Source organism: Anabrus simplex, chromosome 6, assembly GCF_040414725.1.
Source record: "Anabrus simplex isolate iqAnaSimp1 chromosome 6, ASM4041472v1, whole genome shotgun sequence".
In the NCBI taxonomy this organism is placed as follows: domain Eukaryota; kingdom Metazoa; phylum Arthropoda; class Insecta; order Orthoptera; family Tettigoniidae; genus Anabrus; species Anabrus simplex.
The window spans coordinates 49,672,923-49,685,084 of record NC_090270.1 but is presented as its reverse complement, the minus strand read 5'-3'; the positions used below and the strand labels follow the sequence as shown (position 1 = coordinate 49,685,084).

The following is a 12,162-nucleotide window of genomic DNA, read 5'->3' as shown; positions in this document are numbered from 1 at the left end:
AATAATTTATCAACGGAAATGTTCAATAAATTTCGAAGTTCTTTGAAAACATTTAAGAAATTGCTAGGTAAAACAATTCATAGGGAATCTGCCATCTGGGTGACAGCCCTAAATGCAGATGATTGATTGATTGATTGATTGATTGATTGTCCGGCTCCATGGCTAAATGGTTAGCGTGGGCTGGTCTTTGGTCACAGGGGTCCCGGGTTCGATTCCTGGCAGGGTCGAGAATTTAAACCATAATTGGTTAATTTTCATGGCACGGGGACTGGGTGTATGTGCCATCTTCATAATCATTTCATCCTCATCACGACGCACAGGTCGCCTACGGGACGTCAAATAAAAATGACCTGCACCAGGCCTCTCCGGAGGCTACACACCATTATTGTTATTATTATTGATTGATTGATTGATTGATTGATTGATTGATTGATCGATCATTTGATCAATTGATGTGTAGGTGAGGACAATTTGTTTTCTCTCTTTTTTTTTGTAGGTACCAAATATTATCTTTTAACATAATATTGTAAGCAATAATGTGTTCATACAAATTTTGAGATTTAAGTATGAATATATTCACTAATATGCACTTTTTAAATTGGAAAGATTATACTTTCTGTTCATATAGAAGAAACTTTGGTAAGAAAAGGTTAATATTTCATCACTTTTGTGCACAAATAAATGTATAAAATATTAGTATGGAGCAAATTTAACAATTTCCTAATGTCTACTTATGTAATATGTATCTTATTGCACATAATCCCTACACTCCAATAAACTACAGTATAACACTTCATGCAAATAAATACAGTATAAATTATAACAACATTTATTATACCTGTTGAGAAAAGTGCTTATAATGTAACGTTAACACAATTTAACACAAATGCTCCAATTTATTTACATAAAACAAGTTTACAATTCACTGCACTGACCAAGAGATACATTGTACGCCATGATCTACACCACAACCAAAGATTACACAAACAAGATAAACAGTATTGTGTCACTTGTAATGTTCATAGATATGCCAGTAAGATATGACACGGCAGTCCATGGAATAAATGTGGTTCCGTAACATCCTCCCACCTTGCAATTGTTATTTTCAATTGCAAAATACTCCGTACCACAACTGAAACAAAAACACATAACACAATAAATAAATGAACACAAAAGCAAGGTCACATCAAGAGTATTCACAAATCAAGTCTTGATGGCACTTTAATTCTCCGCCCCCCTTTTGACAATTTGAATTCTTCATGTGGAGGCTTTGTCTCAGGCGAAGTGATAGTCACAGTTTCAGGCTGCTTCCACTCCTCTGGAGTTGTGTGCACCTCCAATGGATAGAGACGCTGGAGTGGTCTGATCAGCTCTCCCTCAGATGTCTTCAGTTTGGCTACTCTTGCTACCTCATCCTTCCCTGGATACACTTCCACGACGACCGCGAGGGGCCAGTTGATACGTTTTGTGGAATCTGCTCCTATCAATACCACATCTCCCACCTTGATGCTGTTGGTCTTCCTCTGGCCGTGGTGAACTAGGAGCGCCAAGTATTCATTCCTGAATCTTTGTCGTAGGTCCTCACGTAGTTTCTGGAGGTACCTACATCGTTTAACATAGTCAACCTTGTCAACTGCATCCAAATCTGGAGTCTCATTTGTAGCAATACCCTGCAGAAATGTTGCTGGTGTCAAAGGCTTTAGTTCAGACGAATGGTCCGCAATGTATGTAAGTGGTCTAGAGTTGATCGTCGCCTCGCAATCACACAACACAGTATATAACTCTTCATAGTACACAGAGGCTCGTCCCAAGATTCGACGCAGTAGTTCTTTCACTGTTCTGATTAGTCTCTCCCACCATCCTCCCCACCAGGCTGCTGTAGGTGGGATAAATTTCCAAGTAATCTTTCTCACAGCCGAGTGGGTGACAATCTCATCCCAATCCAACGCTTTCAGGGCATTATTAAGTCCTATGAAATTGGTCCCGTTGTCTGAGTACAGCACAGAAATTCTTCCACGCCAGGCAATGAATCTTCTTAACGCCAGAATGAAAGCATCAGTTGTCAAAGACTGCACCAGCTCCAGATGTATCGCACGATACACCGCACAAGTAAATAATACAACCCACGCCTTTTCTCCAAACTTTAGGTACAGCGGTCCAGCATAATCCACTCCCGAGACCTCGAAAGCTGCTGTTGAGCCCACTCTATCCTTGGGCAAAGGAGCAAAAGCTGGTGCTGTAGGACTAGCCTTGTACCTTTTACATTTGACACATCTTGCAATAACTCTTTCTGCCACTTTCCTAACTCCAAGAATCCAGAATCTTTCCCTGAGTCTAGCTAACAGCGTCAGTAGCCCTGCATGCTGTGACCGATGATGTTCGTCCCAAACCAATCTGGTCACGATGGCATGGTTTGACGGCAACAAGACGGGTTTCGTGAATGCTTCACTTTCTTCCCCAAAGGTAAGTTTTGTTTCAACCCTCAGAACTCCCATTTCGTCCTTGAATACCCTGACTTTCTTCTCAAGTTCCTGCTCGTGATCTCGAAAGCATTCCTGCTGCACAACTCTCAACAAGGTGTTCTCGGCTTGTTGCATTTCTTCACCAGTGAGTTCACCTCTTCTTGCTTGTTTTGCCTTAGTAAGGTTGCGGAAGAATCTGATGATCCAACCAATCATTCTGACTATCTTGACATAACTTGAGAAATACAAGAGACGCGAGCAAAAGTCAGGTGAACTACACGCCACACTCGATATAACTGTCTTCCGTTTCTCAATATTGACTTCGTCTTCAGGTGCGGCAATTTCATAAAAAGGCCACTGCTCTGGATTATCCTTTAGCCACCGTGGTCCTTCCCACCATTTGCTCTCAAAGAGTGCCTTTGGACTGCATCCCCTTGATGGAAGATCTGCTGCGTTCAGAGTCCCCGGTAGGTGGCGCCAATCCTCAGTATTGGTGTACTGTCGTATTTCATGACAACGGTTACCCACGAATGTACTCCAGTTGTCCGCCCGCTTTATCCAAGTCAAGGCTACTGACGAGTCGCTCCAAAAGAATGTTCTGCACCGTTGTAGTCCCAATGCCTCTTTCACTTGGGTATAAATTCTGGTACCAATGACTGCTGCCAACAGTTCCAAACGTGGTATAGTGACATGTTTGACAGGAGCAATCCTCGCCTTAGCCTGGACCAACTGGACCGATACCTCTGCGCCTCTCCTTGCCCTTAAGAATACACAAGCTGCATAAGCAAGTTTGCTCGCATCACAAAATACATGAAGACTGATATCTTCCGCTCCCCAGTCCACTTGTACCATTCTCCTTGGAAGGCGACATCTAGCTAACCATTGCATCTGCTCCACCCAGTTCTTGAATTTACTTGTAATGCTATCCGGAAGCTCTTCATCCCATCGAAATTTGTGTTTCCATGTTTCTTGCAGCATCAGCTTTGGTAGTAAGGTAGACGGACATGTGAAGCCAATTGGGTCGAAAACACGCTGAGCCACAGACAACAGATTCCTCTTGGTAACTCGACAAGTGGTCATCGCAATGGTTTTGACATCACAGAGAAGCTCATCTGTAGTGACATCCCATAAGAGACCCAGGACTGGAACAACTCCATCTTGCATTGCAGCTCTGTCTTCCTGATGAACGGGGCTGCTGATCCATCCGCGAAGATCAAACTGTGCTGTAGACATCAGTGCAGTAGCTTCCCTCACAAATTTCTGCAACTGTTCTTCATTGGCTACACTGGTAACACAGTTGTCCACGTAGAAAGAGTCTCTGAGTCGCTCTGCAGTACTATTCAGTTCCTCAGGCGCATGTCTCAAGTGATGTGATATAGTCGCACCCAGTAGAAATGGACTAGACGACACTCCAAAGACAACTCTGCAGTGCCTGAGGATTGCCACCTCTTTGTTACGACAGTCCTTCCACCAAAGAAATCTTAAAAAATCCTTGTCACCTTGGGCTAGCTTGATTTGTAAAAATGCCTTTCTGATATCAGCTGTCACTCCAATAGCATGTTTTCTGAATTGTATCAACAGCTTGGGTATTAATTCCACCAAATTGGGCCCTTTTTCCAGACAGCTGTTAAGTGAGTTGCCTCTTTTATCTTGGGCTGAGGCATCGAACACAGGCCTAATTTTGGTGGTCATACTAGATTCCTTTATTACTGGCTGGTGAGGGAGGTAGTGACCATCATTCTTGCTGGCAGAGGGTATCATTTCCACTATGCCCTCCCGCAGCCATTCACGAAAGATTTCATCATACTCTTCCAACTTGCCAATGGTTTCTAGTCTTTTGCTTACACTCAACAATCTCTTCTCCGCTAGATCGTAGTTGTCCCTCAGCTGCGGGTGTCCCTCTTTCCAGGGAAGGCAAACCTCGTATCTTCCTTCTTGGTCAACTTTCACTGTCTTCTCGAAGAATTCAAGTGTCTCTGCTTCTAGAACTTCTTTGGTTTTGACATCTGCCGGGTCGCTAATGCCTATGGCTTCCAGACGCCACAAATCAGCTACATTAAAACCTGCCATACTAAAGAGGTCAGTTACTGTATTGCAGTTGCTGAATATTCTACGCTGCCCCATCACCGTCCAGCCCAGCTTAGTTTCGAGAGCAACCATCGTGTCATCTAAAACTAATCTGCAGCCTGTTAGCAGTTGCCCCATTACGTCTGCCCCAAGTAATATCTTTACCTCAGGAACATTATAGCCTACATCTGATAAGATTATGTTGTGGTTTCGAAGCACTGGGTAATACCGCTGTGTCTCAAGCCGGGGTACAAAATCACAAATTTTCTGTTGGTCCAACATAGGAATGGTGCACTCAAATTTGTCATCTAAACTTCTAAGAGTAACTTCATAAATACCATGCACTTCTCGCCCTGTCTCTACTCCACCAAACAGATTATGTATTAACGTCTCTTCCCCTATCTTCTTCAGCCCAAGCTTGTGAACACTGTCCTTCGTGATGTATGATCTTTGAGATCCCGAGTCTAGTAACACTCTTGCCAACTTAACAACCTTGTCCACCGACACTTTAACTACCAAAGTTTGCAACAATGTCTGACCCTTTTGATGAGACAGTAAGTTCTCTGTTCTACCTGGTTCGTTTCTTTTCTCAACTGAACTTTTCTTGCTGCTATCGACTGGAATTATATCCTTTAAACCCTTGCACATAATAGTGTGATGCCCCTTGCAACAAATCAAGCACTTGAGCACAACTTTGCACTTTTTTGCACTATGGCCCACCTTGAGGCAATGGAAACATGCTCCTTTCTTTTTCAAAACTTCTTGTTTTTTCTCTGTAGTGAGACCTCTAGCTTTAAAACAGTCCTGAGACATGTGGTTCCCTTTATCGCACCAAATACATGTCCTATCACCCCTTTTCTCTTCACTCGAGAAAATTACTGCTGCTGTCGGTAGCTTTTCTTTGTTGTTTTGCGATGCACTCCCACAGCCACCTAGGAAATTAGAACGAGCCAGAAGGAGACGTTCTTCACTTTCTACCTCTTGTCTCAAAAATCTCAAAAGTGTCTCGAGATAATTAGATTGGTCACCCTTCTTACATGCCTGCGACATACGAGACCGCTCCCATGCTTTCAAAATGTCATCTGGTAGTGCTGATTCTACAAGCGGGTAGAGCATTGCCGCATATTTATCGCTAGTAACCCCTAGTGACTCTAGTGCCCTTAACTGGGTCTCCAGTTTATCAAAAAGACTCCGTAGACTTATATCGTTTAACATGCTACTCTTTTGAAGTACTAATTGCAAGAGTTCACGAACGTAAATCTCAATCAGAAGTTCATCTCTTGCAAACCTCGATTTTAATTGCTCTATAGCTTTCTGATAATTTGAAGCTGAGGGTGGGAAACTTTCCACGAGCTCTCTAGCTGACGTCCCGGGTACAGTAGCCTGGCAAAGGTATTGGAATTTATCCTCTTCCTCGATTTCGTCATCCTCATGTATCTTTCTGAACTGCCCCCAGAAGGCTATCCAGTTACGCACATCTCCATCGAACTGTTTAAGTTCTAATTTAGGCAATCTTAAATTTCTTTTACTCCTGGATTTACTAGAACTAGTACTAGCAATACTATTTGCCCCATTGTCACTGAGCGTGCCATCATGCAAAAAATTCTCATACCTGGTCTTTAAGGTTAACCACCTTTCGCGGTATCCCTCCATGATTTCGTATTCGGCAGCGATCTCTTCTTCTTCTTCTTCGTGCTCTCCGGCGTACCAAACATCACGAATTTTTTCATCGAGCACGAATAATCGTTCAGCTTTGTCCTCGAAGATCTTGAATCCTGCGGAGACCTCTTCTCTTGTGGGTTGTTCTGCATTTAACTTCTGTTCAAAGTCATTGCCAGCACGTGTAAACAATCGGCGCAATTGTGTTCGTTCACTTTTCAATTTCGTAATTTCTGCCATATTTACGCGGAAACTAGTCCTGTCACGGTCGCCAGATGTTGAGAAAAGTGCTTATAATGTAACGTTAACACAATTTAACACAAATGCTCCAATTTATTTACATAAAACAAGTTTACAATTCACTGCACTGACCAAGAGATACATTGTACGCCATGATCTACACCACAACCAAAGATTACACAAACAAGATAAACAGTATTGTGTCACTTGTAATGTTCATAGATATGCCAGTAAGATATGACACGGCAGTCCATGGAATAAATGTGGTTCCGTAACAATACCAATTCATATACCGTAGTTTAAAATACATTTTCACAAAACTTGCGGGTGTGTTGTAATGTTAGAATAAATATCTCGCAAGATCATATTTTGAGTAAATGTGTACAGTGAAGAAGTAGAATCAAAATCAGAACGATACTATGGTGAAACTTATGATTTCTGAATATGGCTTTAGACTAACTAACTTTGCTACATTTTTCAGTATATTTACTGCATCAGTGACCCTTTAGATGGGGAAACAAAAAAAAACAACTAAAATGTGAATGCTTGGAAATAGATGCTCTACATCTCTTTGGTTTTTCCTCCACTTTCTTTGGCTCTGAATCTGTGCCACATAGAGGTTATTTTTGTGAGCATTTTTGTGCTTCTGAGTAAGAGAATTGGTCTTTTATTAATCAACTAGCTCAGGTAATGGTGTTACAAACTCAGTTATTCTAAGGATTGGTGTCAGGAAAGGCATCCACCCTCTGTTAAACAGGGATTAATTTACATTAGTGATGATCCCAGATAATTGAGAAAAAGGCCATGAAAATAGAACCATCTCTTAAGTATAGCTGAAACATGATGCACATGGACTGGTAACAAATGTGCCAAAAACTGAAGGCAAAATTTATCGAGTTTCTAGACTTATAACCATTCAAATATAGTGTATACATATTTCGAGGATTATACAAAGCGCATACTATATTGTTTTATATTTTATTTTTTTCTACCCAAATGAAGTACATTACACATCAGTTGTTACGTCCACCTTCTCAGCATAATCTCCTTGTAACTGTATGCACTTTTGCCATCGATGTGTCAGTCTCTCCAGACCTTCCTGAAACCATTCTTTCAGAGTGCTGCGTACCCATGCCTTGACAGCTGTGTCCAGTTCTGCAAAATCTGTGAAACGGTGACCACGCAGAGGTTTCTTCATCTTCCGAACAGGTGATAATCACTTGGTGCCAACTCGGGACAGTATGCTGGGTGTGGCAGCACCATGAATACCATTAGATCAGTGGCAGCGGTGGTCTCTCGGCTAATGTGGGGCCGGGCATTGTCATGTTACAGAAGCACACCTTTAGCCCATTTTCCTGGCAGCTTAGTTTGAATGGCACGACATAAGCACTTAAGGGTTGCCAAAAAATGCAGCACTCTTAATCGTGGCCCCAAATTCCAGACAGTCAATGAGGATGATGCCCTTTGTGTCCCAGAATACTGTCGCCATTTGCTTGCCAACTGATGGCACTGTTCTACATTTCTTTGGCGGTGGACTGCCCTTATGCTTCTATTGCATTTATTGTTTCGTTTGTGGCTCATGATAATGGAGCCATGTCTCATTACCAGTCACAAGCCTAGCCATGAAATTAGGTGGATCTTGATCATGGAGTTGCAAAAGTTCTCTGCACATGTCCACATGCCTCTGCTTTTCGTTTGCAGACAAGAGTCTAGGCACTCACATGGATGACATCTTTCCCAATTGTAAGTGGCCGTGCATGATCCGCTGCAGGGTGTTTTGGCTAATTCCTATTGCTGCCTCCATTTCTGTAAATGTGATGCATTTGTTTCCTTGGATGGCCTGTTCGACCCGGGCAATGTTGGCTGGTGTTGACACTGTCACATTCCTTCCAGAACTAGTTCCCTTGTCCACCGATGTGCACCCTGTTTTCCAGCTTTCCACCCAGTTGTAAACTGTTTTCCGTGACAGTTCATGTTCTCCACAGGCTGCTACCAAGCACCGATGAATGTCACGCCTTCTTTCCATAGGAACCAAGTCATATAGCGCTGTCCCTGATGGTTGCTTTCAATGTTGTCTGCTCCTATGCTGACAGTGTTGTTATGAAATGGCTATGACGAGTGCATTTGTTTGCTCCCATGCGTGTGCTGCTACCAAACAGTGGAACAAGATGCTAGTTACATGTTACCACCTTCAAAAGTGAAATGTGAACCATACCTGGACATACAAAAAATAAAGTGTAAAACAGTATAGTATGCCCCTTGTAAAATTAAGAAAATATGTTTTGTTTTCAGTTTTTGTATTTATATGATGCTAATAAGAGGCCCATGCAAAACATTTTAGACAAGAATAATGTAATATGGAATATAAATAATTGAATGATTCTATTTTTTTAATGAAAATCATGCAGATCTTACCAAAATCAACATTTTAAATTATTTTTTCAGTAAATTTGTTATCATCATAGAGTACAGTTTTATATTTTAAATTAAACTGTTTTATTTTCCTAATTCTTGATATAATAGTTTTGATTTAATGGGTTGAATTTTCATAAACTCCTATATGCTGTTTAAATTCTTTGAGTTTATTACGGGTGGCAGAGGAGGTGTGGGGGGCAAACTCCCCTACCTCATTCCTACCATCAGTTTTAAAAGACACACAGTTATGTTTTCCAAGTGCAATAATATTATGAAATATAAATCATTGCTAAATTCTGTGATTGAACAAAACCTTCACCTTTGTTTCATTCTGTTTCTGTTTCAGATTTTGTTTCTTATAGGAATCCTGAGACTGGCACATGCTTCATTCAGAGTCTTGCTGACGAACTTTCAAAAAGTTATGAATCACTCGACTTGGTAAAAATTCTGACTCGGACATCTCGCAGAGTAGCTCTTGATTTTGAATCGCAGGATGGGGATAAACAGATGCCAGTTCTTCGCTCTACACTTAGAGCAAAAGTTTATTTCCGAAGTAAGAAGGAAATACTCTGATTCTTGCTGACATTTATTTGGTGAGGAGTATGGCAGTAACTTACCTGTGTCAATAAAATTGAGTATCTTTCTATCTGTTGGTTATTTTGACTGTAAATAAGTTTATGTAAGCATTTTCTATTAGATTTTATGATGACTGGCACCAATAATAATAATTTAAAAAAAAAAAATTTTCTCTGTGTATTACCTCGAATTGGGAAAAAAAAAAAAAGCAATGGCAAACTACCTCACTCCTCATCTTGCCTAGTATGCCTCATTTTGGTGCTACCATTGGTTCTTGTGGTTTGTGCACAGCCTTTGGTGGTGCTATTTGAGGATCCAACCAGCCTCTGGGCTGATGACCTCTTTATGGGAAAACAGTTGAAGCAGTTTAAATGAAATTTCATATGCAGGTTGGGGCAAAAGTCATGGTAACTATTCCTTTTTCATATAAATGCAGGTTCTACCAAGCAAATGGAAATACAGATACAGATGGGAGTGAGGAGCATTAGGTGCTGTGGAATGTATGAATAATTCCGAGTAGGTTTACCAGGTGTAGGATGTAAACTGTCATCCATGAAATCCTAATACTGCATAATGTTTTTTTTTAGAGAGTAGAGTAACCTTTACAGCAAACCTTTATATTAGTCCCCTACATGTTGCCAACAATGCAGGAGATATTGGTTACCAGTTGCCTCACTCATGTTTCACAACATTGGCAATGTTTTTTCATGTCCCATACCATCTCCCGCGCAATATCCTTTCACTTTGGGGATGAGGTCAAAATCACATAGTCTGGTGAGTTGTTCCAATACTGAACAGAACTGAAGTTGCCTCCGTACAGCTTCTGCTGCATGCAGTCTGGCGTTGTCATGGAGTAGGACATTGTTTGAGCTTGAAAATCAAGTAGTATCCATCTTCTGTCCACATTCGTGCACTGGTTAAATGCTGAACGTGATACATCAGTCTGGATACTAACAGGTCTTCCAGGCTGCTGCGCGTCACTGCTTGTTTCACATCCGTGCTGAAATGCTGCTGCCCGTCTCGCAATGGTTCTGTATGGAAGGGTACTATTTCCCCACAGATGACATTCTTTGGCACTGCAACCCCAGGGAATGGCCAGTTTGATGTATGCACACATACTGTTCTTACCCCATCACTAAGAGCCCGGATTTGTATGTAATATCAAAGTACATAAACATGTAGTAAATATCACTGAAATATGTAATATTCATATTTATTTTATGAAATACTTCCTCTCATGCAGAGGCTGCCTTGCAACAAAGTATACTTTTACATTCAATTTCAGAAGAAATAGATATACTTGAGGAATTTAGATGGTAACTTAATTGTAAGAATGATTTCTTAGAATTATTAATGAACCCCTTAAGACTATGATGGCAGAGACGTCTGTTTCTAAAAATTGGCGGCAAAAACAGGAATGATTCCCCTTGCTCCAGTCATCAGACCCACTATATTGATTTCCTCTAGCTGGTATTTCTCCTTGTAGCAAGGATTTGATGGTAGATAAGAATATTGAAGCACTAAATTTTCAAAAATATTCATACTGTATATTCCTTTTATTATAACTTACGGTTATTATATGAGACAACAAAAATGTTTTTAATATCTCTATACTTTATGACAGAAGTCATCCTTGTAGCTTTAGATAATTTATGCAGAGTACTACTTTCTAATTTTGACAGTATTAAATAATCAAATTAAAGGTATAATCAAAAATACTTTAAATATTAAAAAATATTGTTATGCACTGTAAATCATGGAGTATATTACACAATGGATTGTTGTAACAAATAGTACGGTAATGTTTCTTTATCGTGATGTGCAGTGAGTCACCAAGTACTTCTCCATATTTTCAATTGTGATGTGTTGGTGCTGATCTGATAAAATTCTCTTGTAGGCTGAGGACAGTTCAACATCACAGGAAATCACACATGGATATTTTAAGAGATAAAACTAGCTGGGTGAAATATCTTCTGAGGGCTTTTCGTGTTCACCACTGATGATCTTATAAACAGATAGAGAGTTTGAATAACCTAGATTTCATTTCGAGACTGCACGGTACCGGGCGAGCTGGCTATGCAGTTAGGGGCGTGCAGCTATGAGCTTGCATCCGAGAGTTAGTGAGTTCGAGCCCCACCGTCGGCAGCCCTGAAGATGGTTTTCTGTGGTTTCCCATTTTCACACCAATTTGCACAGTGTTACCATACAATGGTCATATGTCCAGTTTCTTCCCATTCCTAGCTCTTTCCTAGCCCATCATCGCCATAAGACCTATCTGTGTCGGTGTGACATAAAGCCAATTTAAAAAAAAACTGCATGGACTTTGTTAGAAACTTTGACCAATGAAAGGCACCTAGCCATTCCAGATTCTGAGAAAGGATTATTGCTGTTGAATGCAGTTGAGGCACTCAGACCTACTGTATTTCACAGACAAAGGGTGGGAAATCCCAAATCTAAATGAATTTTAAAGCCAACATTTACCAATTGTAATATATTGTACATGTGATGAAATTTGCCAGTTATTTTACTAGGCCTATACTGCAGTCTGAAAATTAAACAAACGGACACATTTGTAATTTTTTAAAATATTTACCTAGATATGTACAAAAATGTTACATTCACATAATATGTAAAAATATGTAATACTACTAAGAATATGTTAAAATTAATGTTATTTGCTTTACGTCTCACTAACTACTTTCTTAACGGTTCTTGGAAATGCTGAGGTGCCAGAATATAGTCC

The 12,162-nt window shown here is 40.6% G+C and overlaps 1 protein-coding gene across 2 annotated transcripts in view; it reads left to right on the top strand.

Annotated features, from left to right (window-relative positions):
• LOC136875856 (uncharacterized) overlaps positions 1 to 11,085 on the top strand; it is a 289,779-nt gene extending 278,694 nt beyond the window's left edge. For both annotated transcript variants that reach the window (XM_068228203.1, XM_068228204.1), the window contains exon 17: positions 9,190 to 11,085. In XM_068228203.1, coding sequence (XP_068084304.1) covers positions 9,190 to 9,416 — 227 coding nt within the window. In that variant the 3' untranslated portion in view covers positions 9,417 to 11,085. The remainder of the gene's footprint in view (positions 1 to 9,189) is intronic.
• The last annotated feature ends 1,077 nt before the right edge of the window (positions 11,086 to 12,162 follow it).